The sequence below is a fragment of the Artemia sp. Qi Xiang Cuo genome, chromosome 9 (assembly GCF_049724085.1).
Source record: "Artemia sp. Qi Xiang Cuo chromosome 9, ASM4972408v1, whole genome shotgun sequence".
Lineage (NCBI taxonomy): Eukaryota > Metazoa > Arthropoda > Branchiopoda > Anostraca > Artemiidae > Artemia > Artemia sp. Qi Xiang Cuo.
In genome coordinates, this window is record NC_142802.1 from 64,487,436 (window position 1) to 64,512,213 (window position 24,778).

Here is a 24,778-nt window from a genome sequence, read left to right on the forward strand (position 1 = left end):
TATAGTTGTTTAATGACTAAATAATTTCCCTTATAATACATTACAGAAAAAGCACGTTAAACAAGAAAAATACACTTAAGATTTTTTTAATTTATTTATTTATAGGAAAAACATAAACATTTATTTAAAAAATGCGCTAGAAAAAAAATTAATAAATACATTATTTTAATAAATACAGTATTTTAATAAATACAGTATTTTAATAAATAAACTTTTTTCTATTTATTTATAAAAAATACAACATTTAATAAACAATACACTTAAAATAATATCTAATTTTTTTACATCATTTTTAATTTTAACAAAACAAAAACAAAATGTATATTTAAAAAAGTACAAAAAAAATCTGCTCTAAGTAAAAAAAGATACCGTTGATGGTACCCCCCCCCGCTGGCGGCCGTTTGGATGGACGAAGCCCCCCCCCCTCCGGGCCGTGAGGCCCCTACCCACAAGGTTTTGGGGAATTTGTTTTATTGGAGTCTACTCAAACCGAGACTTTTCCTATGAATAAGACATTCGATTCGGTCGGAGGTTAAGTAGTACCCAAGCGGGAGGGTACTCAAACCGTCTTGACAAACATAGACCTGGGCAGAAACAGTGCTCATGACAATTTTTTCAGTTTTTGCCGTGAAATTCTTATAGTTTAAAGAGTAAATCTTCAAAAAGTTTGCTGGTGAAACGGCATTTTCTACAATACAATTCTTATAATCGCCAAAGTAAAAATTCTTATCCACGGAGTATATAGGTACTCCTTTGCAATATTTTTTGATTTCCTTGTTGTGTTTCGGCATAAATTGCACTTTCGGACTTAAAAACATACCACTGGAAATCGTGTCACTTCTCGTTCCTGATTTTAACAATGAAAGTTGATTTGGTACCCGACGCTTGACAAGGTCCGGATAGACCTCCCCACTCCAGTTGATGTATTCCATCCGAGAACTGACTATTTCACCGTGTGCCAAATCATCAAGTAGGTTTTGAGGTTTTACTTTTAACAGTATAGAATCTGTGTCCCCATAGCAGACCTCTACTTGTCCCTTCTCCGGCCACTGTACCCTAGCCACAATGAAGTAGAATTCTAACATGAGCTTTTTAGAGATTTCCAGGATGACACTGCCTGCAGCAATATTTTTATTCAGGACAATGTTTCTTTTTTTCTATTCAATAGTACCATGTCCGGGCAAATGATGTTAAATGAAGTATAGTTTGGATCGGCAATAATTCAAGCGCATTGTTCGGGATCGGTCACAACGTCACAACAATTCCTATTGCAAACACTTTCGCACATTTTACCAAAGGCCGATTTTAAAATGAGTTTATAGATTTTTTTTCGGCTTTGGTTTTCGCCTCAGAACGTTTCTTGACAAAACCGTCAACAAACGTTTTAATACAGGGTTTTTGACTGAACTGGACGGCTCTATGAACCTTTTTGACATTGAAACCGTTGTTGCAAATTCGTTTTAACGCCACTTGATGTGCAACAATATTTATCTTCGGCAGGAGGTCGGCAATAAGTTTTTGTTTTGAAGGTGTCCAATGCAATCCCTCCACCTCGACTAAGCATCTTTTGCAGGGACTCAAAGAATCCCTAGACACAGGGCTATTGATGCAAGGAAAAACAAAATCCTTTACCGAATCATGAAGCTCCATTGGTATCTCCCCATCAATTTCAAAAGACCATCCAACCGGCCCATTGTCCTCAACACTGCCAATGTTGGGTAAATTTGAGGCTTGAGGGTCATTGAGCCATTTATAGTCATCACAGGGTAGTACATAGTGAGAAATATCCGAGGGGTACAGGGAATTCATATCAAGAAGCCCTTCATCCGATTTTGTTCCCGTCTTCTCTCCAGTTGGATCAGTTTCCAAGATACGATCCCCATGAAAAACCTATAACCCCTCATTGACCTCTCGATAAACAGGTGCTGATCGATGTCAGTGATCAGCCCGATTTTTTCCCTGCTAATTTATAGGATGAGGTCAATTACCATATAAGGAGATGAAAAATAATATCAAGATTAAATTCCTCATGTATTTTTTCCGTATTTTTACAGATAGTGTCCAACAAAGTGATTACATCACTTGAAAAATACAGCTTGCAGTAGTCAAACCCATTTTTACACCCTCCCTCTGCCCACACTTTTTTGGCAAAATTGTATTCATCAGGAGTACACCTACGATCGTGTAGACTTTCATAAAACGACTCGATTGAGGGAATAGTTTTCTCGGTGAATCCCGAATTGGAGTTGTAATAATCATAAGGATACACGCCCTTGATCGTCAACAGTTTATAAAAATCATTAGGAAATTGTTGCTTGAGAAGGGGGAAAGCATTGCAGCCGTCATCGTTTTTCTGCACTTGAATTAATTCGCTCAAAGATTTGGAAAAAAAACATGGAATCTAAAAAGTGAATTTTATTCGTGTACTCAACGTCGTCTTCAACATATCTCCACATAAATTCCAAAACAAGTAACTTTTCTGCAGATTTAGGAATAATTTTGTAGGAAAACCTGTCTATCACCCATGTATCATCCACAGCTCCATTTCTTTGAAGATATGCCATTTCTGGTAGCACATACTTCTGATCGTAGTTGGAATTATGTATAAAAACCGTAAGAAAGAGCTGCTGTTTAATTTTTAAATTACATGAATTGTGAGCCCATCCCCAAAAGTTAATTTTCTTCGTTGAATTGGGGGCAATATGGTGGTCATGATCCTGAACAGCATATTTCGCAGCAAGAGCACCCCTACAAACCCTACAAACTGTCCTCTTTTCTAGTGCTAGTTGCTCTTTATCTGATAATGACATAAGGTAGCTGGTGTGACGCAGTCGCAAAATAGATGTATTTGCTGTTTCTATTAAACACACCAATAATTTTTCAATGCTACCCTCCTCATCCATAGTCGCAAAAAACTCTTCCAATCGCATTTTATTGTTGGAATCGCGTCGGGCATGTGCATAGGAACACGCTACGAGTTTGTGCTCCTTGACTATATTTTGCTTGATGGGTCCGATACCTCCAATAGCCTTGCTTCACAATCCAAAGTTACTTTATCAATCTGTAACAGGGAATTTTGGAAATTTTTAAATTGTAAAGTAGCTTTGTCTCCTACCGGCATTTCTATCCTTTGATTGCCATGCAGTTTGCAATATCTCATATGATCCGTGAATGTTCGTTTAGTTCTAAATGGGGAAAGACACATGGGACAATAGTGACGTTCCCCATATTTTTTGCCTTGAGACAAGAGTCGACATATTGCCGTAACGGGGAAAAAATGACCGTAGGAGTTTACATCTTTGGGAGGCTCATAGACAATCCAAACCCAATTTTTAACATTATCTACCAACGGTGTCCTAACTGAATATAAAACTCTTTTTTATTTGGTTTCTTCCCCCCATTTGCAAATTCTGCTTCATACTGGAGAACAACCACCCCCAACTCAGGATTTTCATTTGCTTTTTCAAATATTGTTATTTCTTTTAAGGACACCTGATAATTTCCCTCTAAACCATCAAAATTTACTTTAGGAAAATTGTCTCAACCATTACGTGCAAGTCTGTCGAGATTTTTCATTGTTGAATAATTTTGCAATGTTTAATGAGCTGCTGATAAAAATAAATATTTAAAACATTGCAGCCCCGTGTCAAAACCGAAACCCTAAACCCCTTTGGTAGCCAACAAATCTGGGTTGCATTTTATTTTGTTACCCTGCCCTCCCCTTAAAATAAAGTTTTTTGTAATCTATTGAGATTCAGGTCCATATATTCAATGTATAAAATTGTGGACCCGCTTCCCTTCTCGTTAAATGTGTCCAAAGTTGATATTAATTTATTGACCCAATTGAACAAATTACCCTAAAATTCATTTAGACCAGGGTAAAAAGTGCGGTTGCCAGTTGAAAAATGAAAATAAAAAATGTCTCCTGACGTCCCTTTTTATAAATAAACTTTTTGATTGACTGATGCCTTAATCCCCACCTGACCGCTCCAATTCTGAATTTCAATAAGTGCTCGAATTCGGTCAATGTAGTTATGAAGAAAATTTACAGGGTCTGTTAAAATGACATCCCCGTCAACCAAGTTTTCCTCAGGAGGATTAAAATCTACTCTATGTGTTTGTAAGTGTCCTAGAGCAGATTCTAACATATAAAATTCACTTAGTTATGGGGACGCGACAATTTTTTCATTTCATGCACCTATTTTCACAGGACCTAATTCACTAATGATAAAATCATCGTCAAAAATGTACCCGGAAATATCAGATCCAACAATTTCTATAAGACTATTCATCTCTTCCGTTGTAAACTGGAAATCCGGCTGAATACTAAACGACGTAACTTCACTAACATCATCTGATTGTTCCGGCGAAAGTTGACAATTATGCATTATATTCTGAAGTCCTGGCCCTGGGAAGGTAGTTCTTTTCTTAGCTTTCCCCTGAAACTAAAATGAATGGATTGAGTTTTTTTTCTTTGAGGAAAGTTTCATCACAATTATAACGCGCTATTTATTTTTTTTAGTTGGATTTATGTTCATATTATTTATAAAACAAATATTTTTTTTCTTAATTGGATTTATATTCGTATTATTATTTATCAAACAAATGCATAATAAATTAAAAATTTTATTTATAGCATAATTTATAAAACAAGTGCATAATAAGTTACGAATTTTGTTAACAGCATACGCATACACAAACACAAACACACACACACAAACACACAAACTGGGTTGCATTTTATTTTGTCACCCCGCCCTCCCCTTAAAATAAAGTTTTTTTAATCTATTGAGATTCAGGTCCATATATTCAATTTATAAAATTGTGGACCCGCTTCCCTTCTCGTTAAATTCGTCCAAAGATGATATTAATTTATTGACCCAATTGAAAAAATTACCCTCAAATTAATTTAGACCAGGGTAAAAAGTTTGTTGGCCGGTTGAAAAATGAAAATAAAAATGTCTCCTGATGTCCCTTTTTATAAATAAACTTTTTGGTTTACTAACGTCTAAATCCCCACCTGACCGCCCCAGTTCTGAACTCGAATCTCAATAAGTGCTTGAATTCGGTTGATGTAGATATGAAGAACATTAACAGTGTCTGTTAAAATGACATCCCCGTCAACCAAGTTTTCCTCAGGAGGATTGAAATCTACTCTATGTGTTTGTAAGTGTCCTAGAGCAGATTCTAACATATAAAATTCACTTAAATCCGGGGAGGCGACAATTTTTTCATTTCATGCACATTATTGCACAGGACCTAATTGACTAATAATAAAATCATCGTCAAAAATGTACCCGAAAATATCAGATCCAACAATTTCTATAAGACTATTCATCTCTTCCGTTGTAAACTGGAAATCCGGCTGAATACTAAACGACGTAACTTCACCAACATCATCTGATTGTTTTGGTGAGAGTGGACAATTATCCATGATATTCTGAATTCCTGGGCCATGGAAGGTAGTTGTTTTTGTAGCTTTCCCCTGAATCTCAAATGCATAAATTCAGTTTTTTTCTCTGATGAAAAGTTTTATCACAATTAAAAAGTACTATTTTTTTTCTTAGTTGGATTTGTATTCATATTATTTATCAAACAAATATTTTTTTTCTTAATTGGATTTATATTCGTATTATTATTTATCGTACAAATGCATAATAAATCAAAAATTTGATTTATAGCATTATGTATAAAACAAGTGCATAATAAATTATGAATTTTGTTAACAGCATACACATACACACACACAAACACACATACACACACACAAACACACAAACAGACACACACACACACACACATACACACACACATACACACACACACACACACAAACAAACACACACACATAAATTTAGTTTTTTATTACGATTCCAACAGAAGAGCTGGCCAGTGTTTTATAGAGATGGGTCCATTTTTATCAAGGGGGAAGAATGGAATTCTTGAGAATTTTGAATATTGTCTACAATAGCCAATAAATCATCTAATATTGACATATTCAAATTACCAGGAGACGGTAAGCCTTCTTCCTCTAAAATAGCTTCAAAATTGAACTCTTCACTCCTTGCTCTTTTCTCCGATGAATGTACATTGTCCTAGAATATGGATCCAGTTATACTGATTGTCATAATGCATGTATTAATTTCTAGAACTTACACAAAAAAACGAGGGAGGTCGCACTCGCCGGATGTAATAGGTACCTACTACTCATATTCTTCACAATTGTAGATAGAGTGATCGTATAAATTTCTTAGGGGGACTCTTTGGATTGGTAATTGGAATTTCTAGTGTCTTTTTTAAGATTCAGAGTAATTGGATGTTGTAACCCCCCAAGGAGTTGCCAGGAGTTGCCAATATCTCAGTAGGAAGCGATAACCTATTTCTCATGAAGCATTTCAGTTCTACTCACATGTTTACCAGGTACTCAGTAAGCACCATATTTCACCCCGTCAAAAATCAATTTTCCTCCTAGAACTATTTTTAGTAAACACTTGCCACCCTTCAACCATATAAAGTAGCCAAATAGAGCTTAATCAATTTTGTATTTCACCATTTCAATGATATTGGTTTCACTAAAAATAATTGAGCAGAAAAAAGCCCGATAAATATTTACTAGTTGGTATGGTACACACACACACAACGCGACGTTTGGCTAATAGCAATAAAGTGGATTAAAAAAATACTTGTCAAAGAGTTGCCAATAATTCATAAAGAAGTGATAACCAATTTCTAATAAAGCATTTCAATACAATTCTACTCACATGTTTACCAGGTACTAAATAAGTGCCATTTTCACCCCGTCAAAACTTAATTTCCCTCCTAACGTTATATTGACTAAATACTTGCCACCCTTCACCCATATAAAGTAGTCAAATAGAGCTTAATCAATTTTATATTTCACCATATCTATGATATTGATTTTACCTAAGAAGATTCAAGAGAAAAAAGCCCGATACATGTTCACTAATTGCTATAGCACACACACAACGCAACGTTTGGGTAATAGCAATAAATTAAAGTACAATAAAAAAATATTTGTCAAGAAGTTGCCAATATCTCAGTAAGAAGTGATAACCTATTTCTAATGAAGCATTTCAGTTCTACTCACATGTTTACCAGGTACTAAATAAGCGCCCTATTTCACCCCGTCAAAACTCCATTTTCCGTTTAAAATTATATTGACTGAATTCTTTCCATCCTTCACCCATATAAAGTAGTCAAATAGAGCTTAATCAATTTAATCAACTAGTTGGTATGGCACAAACACAGAACGCGATGTTTGGGTACTAGCAATAAAATACAATAAAAAAATATCTGTCAAGGAGCTACCTTTAGCTCAGTAAGAAGCGGTAACTTATTTCTCATGAAGCATTTCAATACAATTCTACTCACATGTTTACCAGGTACTAAATAAGTACCAAAAGACATGTAGCAAAGTTAATGTTTTTTCCCCATCCCCCCACCCGTTTCAACAAGACCCCTACTTTTTTTCATATGCAAAATTGTGAGCGCATTATAAAGTTGAAAACTATCTGATAAATGGGGGTTACCTTGGAAATTGCAGGTAGGTCGTTAGAAGCTATCTTTCCATCTGAAGCTTGTCCAAAGCGGATTACACTATCCCTTCTCAAGTTCATGGATCTGATTAGGTCCATGTCAGTTCTATCAGGCCCGGCACCCCACTTCGCCCACTTTTGGCCGGGGTTTTGATTACCAGTGTCCTGAAATAAAAATTTATTTCAGTTTTTTTTACTATGTAAAATGTAGCCTTATAGGCTTAAATTCCATATCATCCTAAAACACATAGAAAAAAACGAGCGCCACTTCAACATATGATAAAGGAAAAAAATTAAAAATTTGACTATTAGCTAAGTTTCATATTTATTCAGAATATAAATGGTGGGGTCGCACCCCTCCCACCTCCCCAAAGCCCACTCCAAATACATTAACGATATTGTTTGTATTTAAAGGAGACGTATTGTTCAATTTTAGTCTTTAAAAAAAACGATATTTCTGTATGGTACTTAAGAAGCCTTTGAGCCGAATAGCCTATACCTGTATGGAATGCCATAAAATATATTTTTAAATATTATGCATAAAGAAATAAAAAAAATAATTTTGACTATTAGCTACGTTTGATACTTATTCAGAATATTAATGGGGAAACCCCTTCCCTCATCTCCTCTTTTGTTTCTTCAATAATCCCCCCCCCTTGAGTAAATATACTCGCGTGCATACAAGTAGCTGATTATTAGCAGAGCAGGCGATGTTCCTTTCATTGAGTTTGCCTAATTAAGACTGCAATGAAATATAGATAGAATTTCGCTAGAATCGGCTAAGTACTCTTTTAGTCAAAATACCTAAACAGCTGCTATAGAACACGCGAATGTTATCGTAGATATGTAACCCATTGTCAATCCGAAAGAGATCACGTTTTCTTATGATAATTCAAGAATAATGTATATTCTTTTAGAGTTCATCATATGAAAATGAATTATTTTTAACTATAAAAGGCTTAATTTACGTTGTTTTTTCAGCTAATACAGAAAGACCATTTGAGGCTCTATTTATTGTGAAAAAAAACATGACTATAAGCCCTCCAGCTGAAAACCAGTCTACTCACTCTCTTTGAAAAGGTGTATATGTCTCGTAAAAATGGAACATAGATGCGAGGGGCTACTCACTCTCTTTGAAAAGGTGTATATGCCTCGTAGAAATGAAACATAGATGTGAGGGGCTACTCACTATCCTTGAAAAGGTGTAGAGCTTCTATAGAAATGGAACATAGATGCGAGGGGCTACTCACTCTCTTTGAAAAGGTGTAGAGCTTCATTCAACTTGATACGCTTCAGTGGTTCCTATAGGACCGGTAGAAATGGACTTCCTAGGGGGCCGGTAGTATCCAGACGACACAATTTACTAATACCAAGCCACCGAAAGGAAGAAACAGAAATTACAGAAAATTCATTACATACCAGAGGAGTAGACGAAGACAGATTATAAGATAAGAATTCACACTTGTCAAGATTCAGGGATATACCAATATTTAGGAAAGACTGAGAAACTAAGCAAAACAATCGCAGAAAGAGCCGATTTAGCACGATTAATCACCAGAATGTCATCAGCATAGGCAATGTAAGAAATATCAATAGAACCAGAAAATGATAGCTCTATATGCTGCTTGTGAATGGTTATCTCTCGTGTAAAGTTATTTTAGTTTATTTTAGCAAAAAATAGGGCATGCTTGATTCTGGTTCTTCTGGATGCGCTGCTAGTTGTGTATAAATGCACCGAGATTCGTGAAAACAGTGCTCCAATGTAAAGGTTTTACACAGCCAACCCTGTCCGCCCCCTAGCCTCAAACCCAACCCCTTTATCCTCCCACTAACATCGCATCTAAATGTGTCTGTGAGTCTCATAGCTCTATAGACTTCTTGTCCATGGTTATCACCTATATAAATTATCAAATTAATTATGATATCCTCCCATGGTTATGGGAAGATATGGTTATATCTTGTGTAACGTTATTTTAGTAGAAAATAGGGCATGTTTGATCCTAGATCTCCTGGATGCGCTGCTAGTTGTGCATAAATGCACTGAGATTCGTGAAAATCAGTGCTCCAAAAAGGTTTTACACAGCCAACCCTGTCCACCCCCTAGCATCAATCCCGACCCCTTAATATCCTCCCACTAACAGCGCATGTAAATTTGTGTCTGTGAGTCCCAAAGCTCTCTAGACTTCTTTTCCATGGTTATCACCTATATAAATTATCAAATTAATTATGATATCCTCCCATGGTTATATGGTTATCTCTTGTGTAATGTTATTTTAGTTTATTTTAGCAGAAAACAGGGCAAGTTTAATCCTGGATCTTCTGGATGCACCGCTAGCTGTGTATAAATGCACTGAGATTCGTGAAAACAGTGCTCCAATGTAAAGGTTTTAAACAGCCAACCCTGTCCGGCCCCTAGCATCAAACCTGACCCCTTAATATCCTCCCACTAACAGCGCAGATAAATTTGTGTCTGTGAGTCCCATAGCTCTATAGACTTCTTGGTCATGGGTATCACCCAAATGAATTATCCAATTAACTATAATATCCTCCCATGGTTATGGTAGGAATGGTTATCTATTGTGTAAAGTTATTCTAGTTTGTTTTAGCAGAAAATAGGGCATGTTTGATCCTGGATCTTCTGGATGCGCTCCTGGTTGTGTATAAATGCACTGAGATTCGTGAAAACAGTGCTCCAATGTAAAGACTTTACACACCCAACCCTGTCCACCCCCTAGCATCAAACCCGACCCCTTAATATCCTCCCGCTAACAGCACATGTAATTGTGTCTGTGAGTTCCATAACTCTATAGACTTCTTGTCGATGATTATCACCTATATAAATTATTAAATTAATTATGATATCCTCCCATTTGCAGCGCAAATGGGAGGATAGGTCTGTCCAACCCCATAGTATCCTTGAATTTGCAGCGCAAATGCAAGGATAGCTCTATATACTGCTTGTGAATGGTTATCTCTTATGTAAAGTTATTTTGGTTTATTATAGCAGAATATAGGGCATGTTTGATCCTGGATCTTCTGGATGCTCTGCTAGTTGTGTATAAATGCACTGAGATTCGTGAAAACAGTGCTCCAATGTGAAGGTTTTACACAGCCAACTCTGTCCAACCCCTAGCATCAAACCCGACCCCTTAATGTCTTCCCACTAACAGCGCATGTAAATATGAGTCTGTGAGTCCCACAGCTCTATAGACTTCATGTCCATGGTTATGACCTATATAAGTTTGTTCAATTAATTGTTACTTATTCTTTCAGCTCATATAATGGAGGCAGCTAGGTTATAATATTTCTATAGAAAATAATTTTGATTTATTTGAATATGAAGTAGAAATAGGATTCATTTAAATCAAAATATAGCTTATGATAAAACTTCATAGAGTTGACATTTTTCATATTTTTAATAGAAAACTATAGTCGAATCAAGTTACAGCAATATCAGAGGCAACGCTCTAGCGTTGCCTATAGTAAAGGCCATACGGCTCCAATGTTTTTTTTTATTTATTATTATTATTATTTATTTCTCCCAGTGGCACTTCATGTGGAGGGGGTCGTCGTATAAACTTCAAAGGGGGCTTATTTGATTGGTAATCGAGAGTTCTAGTGCCCTTTTTAATAGTCGAAAATGACTGGAGGGCAATTAGTCCCCCCCCCCCAAGCCCATCATTCCCCCAAACACATCCAATCAAAATTTTAAGATAGCTATTTTGTTCAGCGTAGTTGATTTCTAGCTAGAAAATATATTTTTGAGGAGGACACTCACCCAAAACCCTCAGGGCAAGGGTTTTAAGTTATGCCGTTTGGGCATATAAGGTTTTTATAGAAGGTGTTGTCGTAAAAACTTCAAAAAAGGCTCATTTGATTGGAAATTCAAAGGGCTAGTGCCCTTTTTAATAGTCGAAAGTGATTGGAGGGCAACTACCTCCCCCCCCCACGCCCAGCATTTCCCCAAACACATCCAATAAAAAAATTTCAGATAGCCATTTTGTTCAGCGTAGTTGATTTCCAGATAGAAAATATGTTTTTGAGGAGGACACTCCCCAATAACCCTTAGGGCAATGGTTTTAAGTTATGTCCTGGGGGCATATAAGGTTTTTATAGAAGGCGTTGCAGTAGAAACTTCAAAAAGGCTAATTCGGTTGGAAATTCAATGGGATAGTGCCCTTTTTAATATTCAAAAGTGATTGGAGGGCAACTATCCCCACCCCACGCCCATCATTTCCCCAAACACACCCAATCAAAATTTTTAGATAGCCATTTTGTTAGGCGTAGTTGATTTCCAGATAGAAAATATATTTTTGAAGAGGGCACTCCCACAACCCTTAGGGCAAGTGTTTTAAGTTATGCCCTGGGGGCATATAAGGTTTTTATAGAAGGCGTTGTCGTAGAAACTTCAAAAAAGGCTCATTCGATTGGAAATTCAAAGCGCTAGTGCCCTTTTTAATATTCAAAAGTGATTTGAGGGCGACTAACCCCCCTCTTACGCCCACATTTTCCCCAAACACATCCAATCAAAATTTTGAGACAGCTATTTTATTAAACGTAGTTTTTTAAGTTCTGGAAATTAGGTTTTTGAGGATGACAACTCCCCCACAGTCCTCAGGGCAAGGGTTGTAATTTAAGAATTCTCCGAATCCTTCCCATTATTTCTTATGGAAGGGATGCTCGTATAAACTTTAGAGACGGCTCATTTGATTGGAGATTGAAAGTTATTGTTCACTTTTTAAGAGTCAAAAGAGACTGGAGGGCAACCAGCACCCCCTCCCTCCTCCAAGCACTAAATGAACCAGATAAAAATTTTGAGATAGACATTTTGTTAAAGTAGTTCAAAGTTCTGATAACAAAAAACTCCGGTGTCTACACAGCCCACCAAGGCCCGGGGTCTAGGCGTTGTAAGTTATGCCCTGGGGGCATTTAAACAATCAAACAATCATTAAATAAACAATCAATGCAAAAAAATATACAATAGATATTAATGTAGTTGTGCACTAAGATTAGTGAAAACAGGGCCACCAACGGGAAGGTTGTGCACAGCCAGCCCCGTCTGCCCACCCTTTACGATTAAACCCGACCCCCTAATACCCTCCCATTTTTAGCACAAATGTGAGGATAGCCTTATTTAGTGCTTGTTAATGGTTATATCTTTTGTAAAGTTATTTTAGTTTTTTAATTAATTTTTTTCTGTTGAAAGATTGTTTTCCTTTGTATTTCTTCCCCCCACCACTGTCTACCCTAAGGTTTCAGTTTTTATCTCAAGCCTTAAAAATGAACGCAATGCGATAAAAGTGTAACTCAATATAACATATATAGAATAATATATGCACATAACACGGAACAATTGGTCAAAATTGCATATTATGAGTAGAGGCTCACCCATATCATGGGCCAGGGGGCTCACCATTCCACAATCTTTGAAATCAATCCTGCAATAACTAAAAATATAAAGTATTTTTGAGTATTTTAATGTCTTCCACAGCTCAAACGGTTCAACATTCTACAGCCTAATGAGTCTGTCTAATCTCCTAAATCGGGAACGGAGGAGATAAGTGAAGTTCCGCCCCGTATTGGATGAATCTCCAACCTCCCCCTCCCCCTCTCCTACTGTCTACGCTAAGGTTTTCTTCTTTATGCCAAATACGCTGCCCCCACTGCAAAGATTTTAATAAGGTAAAGTTTTGTATGGGAAGAACACATAGTAAATCTATTATAAAATACCTAAAATTACAGCCATACTTAAAATAAGGTTAAAATACATACTTTGCGATAAATGCTAAATTATTGTGGCACAAAACATCCGAAAAATGGTGTGATCAAAACGATCCTGTTCTTTCTGCATCAACAAATGGAATAGCCTAACTACTGTCTTTTGAAAGCTATTTTTTCAATCCATTCATTGTTGCATGAAAACATCACGTTTGATTTATCAGAGGCATGCAATTAAGCTGTCTATAGCAGAGGCCATAAGGCTTCAATGTTTTATTATTATTAATTAAAAGAAATCTTACATAAAAATAAGTTCTCTAAGAACTCAGGACCAGCAGAAATTAATTCCTATTATAGTTAAAACTAACAAAGACCAGAAATTACTGTTAAAGAATAAACAAAACCCCGAACGAACAGAAATTAGAATTAAATATCTTACAAACATAAAGATTACTGGTCCAAACATAAATGATTGAATAAATCTTACATAACTTCAATATCTTTTTAAAATTTTCCTCCCAGAGGTGCTTTATATGCAATGGTTAAAAATACCATTTTTTATAAAATAGTTGAAAAGTTAAATAACAAAATTCTGGCGTCAACAAAACCTCTGGGCGCAGGAAGGGATTGTCGTATAAACTTCCGAGAGCGCTCATTTGATTTGACATTGGAAGTTCTAGTCCAGCTCTTAAGGGTTCAAAGTGATCGAAGGGCAAATAACTCGCCCCACGCCATTTTTAACCACTCCTTCCTTTGAAATAATTCTGTTTATACCTGAAGGTCCAATGAGAGTTAGAATGTTTAGGTATTAACACACACCTATTAGGCATCTGCTCTCCTCCTTAACAAGGAAAGAAACAGAGAGTGTAAGGCAGTGGCGGATCCAGGGGAGGGGCGAGGGGTAGCCCCCCCCTAACGTAGTCTAAAGTAATGTTATTTACTTAATTAACGCAAGATTGATTTAATTAAACTTGCTCCTAACGCAAGGTTATCGGATCAACCTATTTTGCGCCCCCCCTAAAAAATCCTGGATCCGCCCCTGGTGTAATGACACTATACATTTTAATTTGTAATTCAATGAACCCCGTTCCGAAGTTTATGCGACCACCTCTTCCACATAAAGTGCCCCTGGAAAAATAAATAAGTATTAATTCATTGAACCCTTATGGCTCTTTACCTAGGTAACGGTATAGCATTGCTTGTGATCTAAAAAGTTGAGTAGAAATTTCAGCTTCCATTCTTATGAATATTCGAAATTATCTGAGGAGAATATGTTTGGGGGAGCATATTCCACGGCTGGGAAATTTCTGCTGGTTGGAATTTAGCGCGGGGGAATTATCAGCAGGAAAAGAAAATGTTCTTTGAAGGAGGAGGCACTTCCCAGGGGTGGGTTTTCCAAATTTGAATTATTAAGGAAGGGGACAACTAAACCCATTCGATAATATTCTAAATTTTACATCTGAAAGTAACAGGAAAAAAGAATCAACGGAAATGTCAGAGATAGCACTTCAGGTTCCTTTAGACGATTTCGTTCGTGTCTTTTGAAAAAAGACATTTTCAGAAGACAGATTATTTTCATTTGTATTACTTTCTCTTTGGCTGCTCAATTATGCATATGAGGGGGGAGAATTCCCCCCAGCACTGTCTACGCTAAGGTTTCAGTTTGTATCTCAAGGCTTAAACAGGAACGCAATGCGATAAAAGTATAACTCAAAATAACATATATAGAATATTATATGCACATAACACGGAAAAATGAATCAAAATTGCATATTATGAGTTTAGGCTCACCCAAATGATGGGTCAGGGGGTTCACCATTCCACGATCTATTAAATCAACCCTGCAATAACTGAAAATATAAAGTATTTTTGAGTATTTTAACGACTTCCAAAACTCAAACGGTCCAACATTCTACAGCCCAATGAGTTTGTTGAATCTCCTAAATCGGGAACGAAGGAGATAAGTGAAGTTACGCCCCGTAGTAGATGAGTCTCCAACCTCACCCTCCCCCTCTCCTACTGTCTGCACTAAAGTCTTCTTCTTTATGCCAACTACGCCGTCCCTACCCCAAAGACTTTAATAAGGTAATGTTTTGTATGGGAAGAACACATAGTAAATCTATTATAATTATCCAATTATAAGGTTAAAAAAAATACTCTGTGATTGTTGCAAAATTGCTTTGGCACACAAAATAATATTAAGGTCAATTCCAAACAGTCGTGATCCCTTTTTGTCAGCAAGTGAAATGGTCTAAACACCATTATTGGAGCTATTTTTTCAATCCATTCATTGTTGTCAATCTCTCTCCACAAGTTATGCAAGCTGTCTATTGTTCATATATAAGGTTTTTATCACAGAGGTAATCGTATAGACTTTGAAAAAAGCCTCATTCCATTTAAATTGAAAGTTCTAGATCCGTTTTTTAAAGTCAAGTATAATCGAACAGTAAGCAACCCCTCCCCCCCAGGCCATATAAAACTTGAAACTTTTTGCAATCAATAACGAACAAAAATTAATTAAAAACAAACTTTCCGAGAAATAAGTTTTTAAAATAAAAGTAAAGGCAATTTTAAACTTAAGATCAGGAGATACAAATACCTGTTAAATTTCAAACTCAAAACAACCAGAAATTACTATAAAAGAATAAAAGAAATCCAAAACAAACATATATTAAATAAAAAATCAAAGGAAAAAACATGCAACAAGTAATAACATAAATGAATAAATAGATCTTAAAGCGAGTAATGCTTGGATTGAATATGAAAATCAAACTTAAAACAAAAAAAATATTTTGTTATTAAAGTATAAATGAAACTTAAAACGAACAGAAATCAAATAAATAATCAATGCGAACAAACATACAATATATATTAATATAAATGAATAAATAAATCTTAAAACGAGTGAATCTTAAATTGAATATGCAAATCAGGTTTGAATCGAATAAAAATAACTACAAACAAGAGTTTGGGTATAGCCTCACTGCAGAAGCCTAAAACCTACTGCGTCATTGGCGCTTTATTGAAGACGAATTATATTACAAATGTTTTCTTTTGTACTTAATATTGAATATAAATATTAAAATTACAGTAAAATTTTGAACTTATGAGTTTTCACCAATTAATATCATTATACATCAAATATTCAGTTTAATTTATTAGTTCTTTCTAAGATTGGTCAAGACAAATATAGTTTCACTACAAACAAAATTTGGATACTGCCCCCTTCTTTAACTGTTAAAACCTAAAGCCTTCTGTGTCATTGGCGCTTCACTGAAAACGAATTACTCGTATATTAAAAATTTATTCTTTTTCAGTTCTTACAGCATTGAAAATGAAAATAAAAATTACAGTAAAAAAAATCTTGAACTGATGGATCTTTCAACAATTAATATCATTATATATCTACTATTCAATTTGGTTTTGTTTATACTTTCCAAAACTGTTCAAGACTCATATAGTTTTCAGTAAGGCGCCAATGACGCAGTAGGTTTAAGGTTTCTGCAGTGAGGCAATACCCAAACTCTTGTTTGTAGTTATTTTTATTTGATTCAAACTTGATTTGCATATTCAGTTTAAGTTTCACTCGTTTTAGGATTAATTTATTCATTATTTTTGTATGTCTCTCTCACTATGACTGTGTGTCTGGATGGGTTTACTGCCATCTATGACCGGTCTAACTTAAATTCAATGCAACGATGCATAAAGTCAAAATTAATAAGACTTGTATTTTATGAATATTATCTTATGTATCCCACAAAGACGTTGATAACGAATTTATTCACTCTGATACTTAGATTTTGTCAATTTTATTTGATGTATCTGACAAAAGATGTTGATAAAAAAAAATATTTGCTCTGACACTTAGATTCTGTCAATGTTATCCTATGTTTCTGAAAAAGGATGTTGATATAGAATTTAATCACTCTGATACTTAGATTTTGATAATGTTATCCAAAATATCCAATAAATGATGTTGATAAAGAATTTATTCACTCTGACACTTAGATTTTGTCAGTTTTATCCGACTTATCCGACAAAAGATGTTGATAAAGAATTTATTCATTCTAATGCATAGATTTTGTCAATGTTATCCGACGTATCCGACAAATGATGTTGATAAAAAATATGTAAATAAAGAATTTATTCACTCTGGTGATTAGATTTTGTCAATATTATTAAATTCATCTGTCAAAAGACATTGATAACGAATTTATTCACTCTGATACTTGGATTTTCTCAATTTTGTCAAGCGTATCTGACAAGTGACGATGATAATGAATTTATTCCGTCTGATGCTTAAATTTTGTGAATGTTATCCGATGTGTCCAAAAAAATTGATACAGATACTTAGATTTTTACAATGTTATCTGACATATCTGACAAAAGATGCTGATAAAGAATTTATTCAATCTGATACTTAGATTTTGTCCATTTTATCCAGATAACCGGGGCATCTGGCATAGGATGTTATTAAAGATTTTATTCGCTCTGATACTTAGATTTTGTCAATTTTATCCAACATATCCGAAAAAAGATGTTGATAAAGTATTTATTCATTCTCATACTTAGATTTCATAAATTTTATACGTTGTATCGGAGAAAGATGTTGATAAAAATTTATTCTCTCTTATACTTAGATTTTCTCAATGTTATCCTATGTATCCGTCAGTAAGTGTTGATAAAGAATCTAATCACTCTGATACTCTTATACCTAGATTTTGTCAATGTTATCCAACCTATCCAACAAAGGATGTCAATAAAGAATTTATTCAATCTGATGCTTAGATTTTATCAATTTTATCCAATATATCTGACAAAAAAGATGATGATAAAAGTTATTCACTCTGATACTTGGATTTTGTTAATGTTATCCAAAGTATCCGAGAAAGGATATTGATAAAGAATTTATTCAATTTGATACTTAGATTTTGTCAATTTTATCCGACGTATCCGACAAATGTTATTGACAAAAAATGTTAATAAAGAGTTTGTTCACTTTGATACTTAATTTTTTCAGTTTTAACAAACGTTTCTGTCAAAAGACATTGATAAGGAATTAATTCACTCTGATACTTAGATTTTCTCAATTTTATCAATCATATCTGACAAAGGATGATGATAAAGAATTTATTCACTCTGATACTTAGATTTTGTGAATGTTATCTGATGTATCCGACGAAAGAAGTTGATAAGGAATTTATTCACTATTATACTTAGATTTGGTCAGTGTTATCAAACGTATCTGTCAAAAGACATTGGTAAAGAATTTATATCACTCTGATGCTTAGATTTTCTCAATTTTATCGATCATATCTGACAAAGGGCGATAATAAGGAATTTATTCACTCTTATACTATCAAACGTATCTGTCAAATGAAATTGGTAAAGAATTTATTCACTCTGATGCTTAGATTTTCTCAATTTTATCAAAAATATCCTACCAAAGACGATGATAAAGAATTTATTCTCTCTGATACATAGATTTTGTGAATGCTATTTGATGTAACAGACAAAGAAAGTTGATAAGAATTCATTGAATCTGATACTTAGATTTTGTCAATTTTATTCGATATATTCGACAAAGGTGCTGATAGAAAAATATATTCATTCTGATACTTAAATTTTGTCAATGGTACCCCATGTATCTGACAGAAGATGTTGATAAAGAATTCATTCAATCTGATACATAAATTTAGTCAATATTATCCGATGTATTTGATAAAGATGTTGATAGAACAAATTTATTCACTCTGATACTTAGATTTTTTCAATGTTATCCCAGGTATCTGAGAATGGATGTTGATAGAAAATTTCATCACTTTGACACTTAGGTTTTGATAATGTTAACCGACATGTCCGGCAAGGATGTTGATAAAGAATCTATTTGCTCTGATACGTAGATTTTATCAATTTTATATTGACCTATCCGACAAAAGAAGTTGATAAAGATTCACTCTGATAATTAGATTTTGACATTATTGTCGGACGTATCCGACAAAAGATGTTGATAAAGAATTTATTCAACCTTATATTTAGATTTCGTCAATTTTATCCGATGTATCTGACGATGATGCTGATAGAAAAAATTTAATCACGCTGATACTTAGATTTTGTCTATGGTATCCCATATATCTGACAATAGATGTTGATACAGAATTTATTCACTCTGCCACTTAGGTTTTGATAATGTTAACTGACATTTCTGACAAAGGATGTTGATAAAGAATCTATTCGCTCTGATACTTAGATTTTACCAATTCTATCCCGACCTATTCGACAAGGGATGTTGATAAGGAATTTAGTCATTTTAATACATAGATTTTGTTAATGTTATCTGACATATCCAACAAGTGATATCAATAAAGAATGTCAATAAAAAATTTGTTCACTCTGATACTTATATTTTATCAGTTATATCAAAAGTATCTGTCAAAAGTATTTTTCAATTAGCATTGATAAAGAATTTATCCACTCTGATACTTAGATTTTCTCAATTTTATTAGGCATATCTGACAAAGGACGATGATAAAGAATTTATTCACTCTGATACTTAGATTTCGTGAATGTTGTCTGATGTATCTGACAAAAGAAGTTGATAAAGAATTTATTCACTATATTACTTAGATTTGGTCGGTGTTATCAAGCGTATCTGTCAAAGGACATTGATAAAGAATTTATTCACTCTGATACTTAGATTTTGTCAAATTGATCTAGCATATCTGACATAAGACGATTATAAGGAATTTATTCACTATGACACTTAGATTTTGTGAATGCTATCTGATGTATCAGACAAATGAAGTTGATAAAGAATTTATTCACTCTAATACACAGATTTTAACAATGTTATCCGACGTGTCCGACAAAAGATGATGATAAGGAAATTATTCGATGTATCCGACAAAGATGCTGATAGAAAAAATGTATTACGCTTATACTTAGATTTTGCCAATGTTGTCCCATGTATCTGACAATAGATATTGATAGAGTCGTGTCTATGAGCAAGCAAAGAGTACGATTGGTACAGCCGCAACCAAATTTCAATTCATTTTAAGATACGAAAAAAAGAAAGTTGAACGATTTTCTAAGTCCGAAAAAAAATCAGTCCAAAAAAAATTGCTACTACAATCATTATTTTTCTAATAGTAAAAGTCACGACTAAAATATCTATATCATTCTCATTTTGAATTGTAAAAATGTTAAATGGGAATTTTTTATGTTTTAAGTATGTTTTATGTCATTCTAAGACATGTAAAAAAAGTTGTAAAAAAAATTTCATGTTAAAAACAAAAGTTAAAAAAAACTTAAAATAAGTGTAAAAAAGGGGGGAGGGGGCCCCTTGGAGGTTGGGGATAGGTTGCCCTTGGAGGTCCTTGGTGGTTAGGGTCATTGATGGTTGCGGCCCTTGATGATTAAAGCCCATAATCATCTCAATAGTTGATTTCTAAGGATTTTAATGAGTTTCTTTATAAAATTCTTTTCTTGGCATCTAAATCTCCATTAGTATCAACTTTTTAGTATACTAAATTGTTGGAGTATATCTTATATTGCCAACACTGCTCAAAAGGAACTTGTGTATTGTACAAAACACATCCGAGATGTAAAGCTAGGTCAAAGCATAAGGTCATCTTGGGGCCTATGACTCTATTAGTTTCAACTTTTTAGCATGCCCCAATGCTAAACCCTATTTTATATTGGCAACACTGCTCAAATGGTATTTGTGTAGCCTACTGTACAGAACACGGCCAAGAATTAGAGCTATGTCAAGTCCCATGATCACCTTGTCATGGTTAACCATTTCCATAGATTGATGCCAACGATGTTATTCCTAATTTATAATAAATTGCCTAAGAGGTACCAACCTCTTAGGGCTTACTTTAACTGGTAAGCAGTTTAACCCTTTTTTACTACTTTCATACAATCCAGTTAAATTAATAGTTTCCGTAGATGGACGCCAATGATGTTATTCCAAATTTATATTAAATTGCGTAAGAGTTAGTACCCCCTTCGGGCTTGCCTTAACTGGTAAGCAGTTTAACCCTTTTAGCACTTTTATACAGTCCAATTAAAATAAATCTAGAACTCTGTTTCACCCCTATTATGCTATAACTTTTTGACAAATTGAGTTAGCTTTTACGCAGATGATACAACTTTTAAGTTGAAACAATTATGACTGTACCATACCATTCATCGTTCTGTAATTTTTCATGATGCATTCTTAACCAATGGAAACCTTGTTTTTCAAATTGAGTTAGCTTTTTCGCAAATGATATACTTTTCAAGTTGAAACAATTATGACTGTACCATACCATTCATCATTCTGTAATTATCCATGATGCATTCTTAACCAAACCTGATGAGAAGCAAGATGCCTTTAAGCTAGAGGTTATCAATCTCTTTGACAAGTTTTGACTCATAAACATGTTTGGTTTGGCTGTATCGCTAGTAGAAACATTATGTTATAGTAAAAAAAAACATTGGTCCAGAAAATGGGTGTTGACACAGAAACCTGTCTGGTAAGGCATGTACCGTGTGTAGTACTAGATACCTGCCCGTGGTAAGGCATGCACCGTCTGTAGTACTAGATGCCTGTCTGTGGTAAGGCATGTACCGTCTGTAGTACTAGACACCTGCCCGTGGTAAGGCATATTATGTAATCACTGGCTGGACTGTGTATATGGTTACTACTGATATGACGGTCAATTCTAAAAAGTCACTCCCCCTTCTTTCACTCATCTTATCACTCTTGAAATGTGTGGCTAGCAATATGAACTTACTAGTTGTTACAATCTTAGGTGATTTAAAATGGAGTTACCGTATTAGTATTGCTTTGCAACATTCAAACATTATGTTCTTCCTCTTTACACTTCTTTTCTTCATATTTGTAAGCCTTTTTCTTGAGTGCGCAGCAAATCTCCACGGATTTCTTGAACTGAGTAGATGTTTTTAAAAAAAAAATCTTAAGAATCTATTAAATTTATTTTAAATGGGGGTAAAGTCCCTTATACTTCCCAAATTCACAGAGCCAATGCTGTTGATCTTGAGGAAAGGAGATAAAAATTCCCTTATGTTTAGGTAACAATGCTTTCCATAGCGTCCAGACAAATTAGCGTCTTCATAAACAAAAAATCAGGGATTACGCCGCGAAATACCAGTAGGAATAACGGGGTAATTTTAGAGGATAGGTCATAAAATATGATTTTAGGACTTAGAGTTAATTGGATGCTCACATAGGGTTTTGAATCTATATCATGATATGTATGAATCTATATCTATGATATGTTTAATTCTCTAATGCTTGAAACTATTAGTCAGTCACTTTGCTTTAGCCCTGAAAACTATCTTGTTAAGTTATACTACGGTTACCTAAAGCCAGAAAAAAAGCAATTATTAAACAGCAGATATACAATTTAAAGAAACATTTACTAATGATGAGTAAAATTTTCTAAGAAAGGGAAAAATTAAGGTAAAACTTTTTCTACGAAAAGTAGCAATAAAAGTCCCAATATTTTGGGATTAAATCCGGAAGCCTTTACCAACAGAAAAAAAAACAGCTTAAAAAATAATGAAAAAAGTGAACGAACAAGCACTATACAGGAAAAGAAAAGCCAAAGAAAAATCATATTGAAAAAAAAATCCACGTAAAAAACTATATAAATAATTTTATACACTTGGTATGTTTGGTTAAATTGTTGTGAATTTTATAACTAAATTTGGTAAGACTGCATTGTTCTTTCTTGCGGATAAAGAATTGAGTTTAAGCTTTGAACATATTTTTTGGCGTTAGGGCATGACGATTCCAAATTTAGTGTTGCGGAGAGAGGAGAAACAATTTTCTTGTGGTTCTCACAAAAGGGTATCCACTGCGAAGTTTTTTCATTTTTTTATGCCTACCGTCCAACAGGCTCCGTGGCTAGTCTAAAGTATTGGGAAAATTAGTAAAAGTACCGTTTACAGCTTTGACTTAAAAAATCTGTAGGATCGCATTCAGATACTGATACATCATTTGGTGCTCCCTGTAGTATCTGTACAGAACTAGAGTATTACACTTAAAAAAATACACAGTCCTTAGGACTACACGGATCTGGAATAAATCATTTATTTTCAGACTATACGCGAAGCATGTCCGACAATTGGCATAAGAAAAAAAATAATCGTAGTATATGTAACCTTTTGTGGGGATTGGAGAAGAATTAAAAAAAACTGTCACTGAAAGTGTCAGCTCGATGCCCCAGCCGTAAAACAAAAGACAGAATAGACTTACCAAGACCATAAGTTTGAGAATGATCACTTGCAAAGAGACACATCCGCCCAAGCAATTTAATTTTTGGTACTTGTCTGTTACAGTGCCTATTTCAAGTTCTTCATCCATTTGTGCACTGTAGAACCAGTTTCTTTGTTAGTTTCTTTCAGCTTAGCTTCAGACAGGACAAAAAGAAGTGACAGGATAGATCAGAAATATATAATTTGGGCTATATATTTGCACCAAGGGGGTGGGGGTAAAGTATATGGACAGTTTGAAGTTAGAAAAAAAATTTACTTCATAACATGCAGAATAATTGTACCTCACACATTTTGCATGCAGACCCGCTATATTTACCCCCCTCCCTCCCCTAATGTGGAAGGACATATAGTCTAAATTTGTTTAAAAGCATTATATTTTCATCATATTTTGTGATATTTCATTAGGATTAGTCAGAGAAACTGGTTCTACTTAGATGAAGAACTTAACATAGGCAATATAACAGATAAGTACTGATTTCTTTATTAATCTGTTGGAATAAAATAGCTTGTTTTTTCCAAAAATAATGTATTTTTTACCTAAAAGGAAGGTGTTTTAGTATTTCAACTTTTGCCAGAGCAAACCTAATGTCATTTTCAAATCTGTGAACCAGGAAATGTCTTCTCTATGAGCTAGCTGGGCTACTTGTCTAAATTCTTTTTATTGTATTAATGCGCAAAAATAAACAGTTTTCTCTTAAACAAAGTTAGGGAGTGCTTGTAACGTCTTGGAATACCAGCATTTCTGATTTTGAATCTTTTTTTTCTATTATTATTTCTGTCTCTTTTCAAGGATGAAATTTCCACGAGGAACATTCAGGGCATCGATAGAAATGCTATTCAAATAGATAAACTCATTTTTCACGAGCCTCTTGGTCTTTGCTTTGAGCTGGCAGATAATACAAGCATAGAAAGAGCATGGGATGAAGCAGTGAAGCATAATATAAGGTCAAATAACTCGTAAACCTCACATTTGTTTTTTAACGTGTTTTTGGCATATTCTATGGCTTATTGTAATAAAGTATTTTGAAATCTCCCAAGTTGAACTTTTACTTTTATACATTTGAAATTTTGCTTGGTGAATAGCTTAGAAGTTCAATTTAAAGTGTGTCATGCATTGTAAGGTGCTCTAAACTACACAAGGCTATTCTCAAACGAGGCTGATTTAAAGATCAAGTTGATTTAAAACTTATTTGCAGTAAATGAGTTAGATGATATTG

The 24,778-nt window shown here is 34.5% G+C and overlaps 1 protein-coding gene across 1 annotated transcript in view; it reads left to right on the plus strand.

The window, feature by feature from the left end:
- Window positions 1–24,574, plus strand: part of BBS5 (Bardet-Biedl syndrome 5 protein) — a 154,007-nt gene extending 129,433 nt beyond the window's left edge. The window contains exon 9 of the mRNA XM_089095063.1: window positions 24,352–24,574. Coding sequence (XP_088951189.1) covers window positions 24,352–24,522 — 171 coding nt within the window. The 3' untranslated portion in view covers window positions 24,523–24,574. The remainder of the gene's footprint in view (window positions 1–24,351) is intronic.
- The last annotated feature ends 204 nt before the right edge of the window (window positions 24,575–24,778 follow it).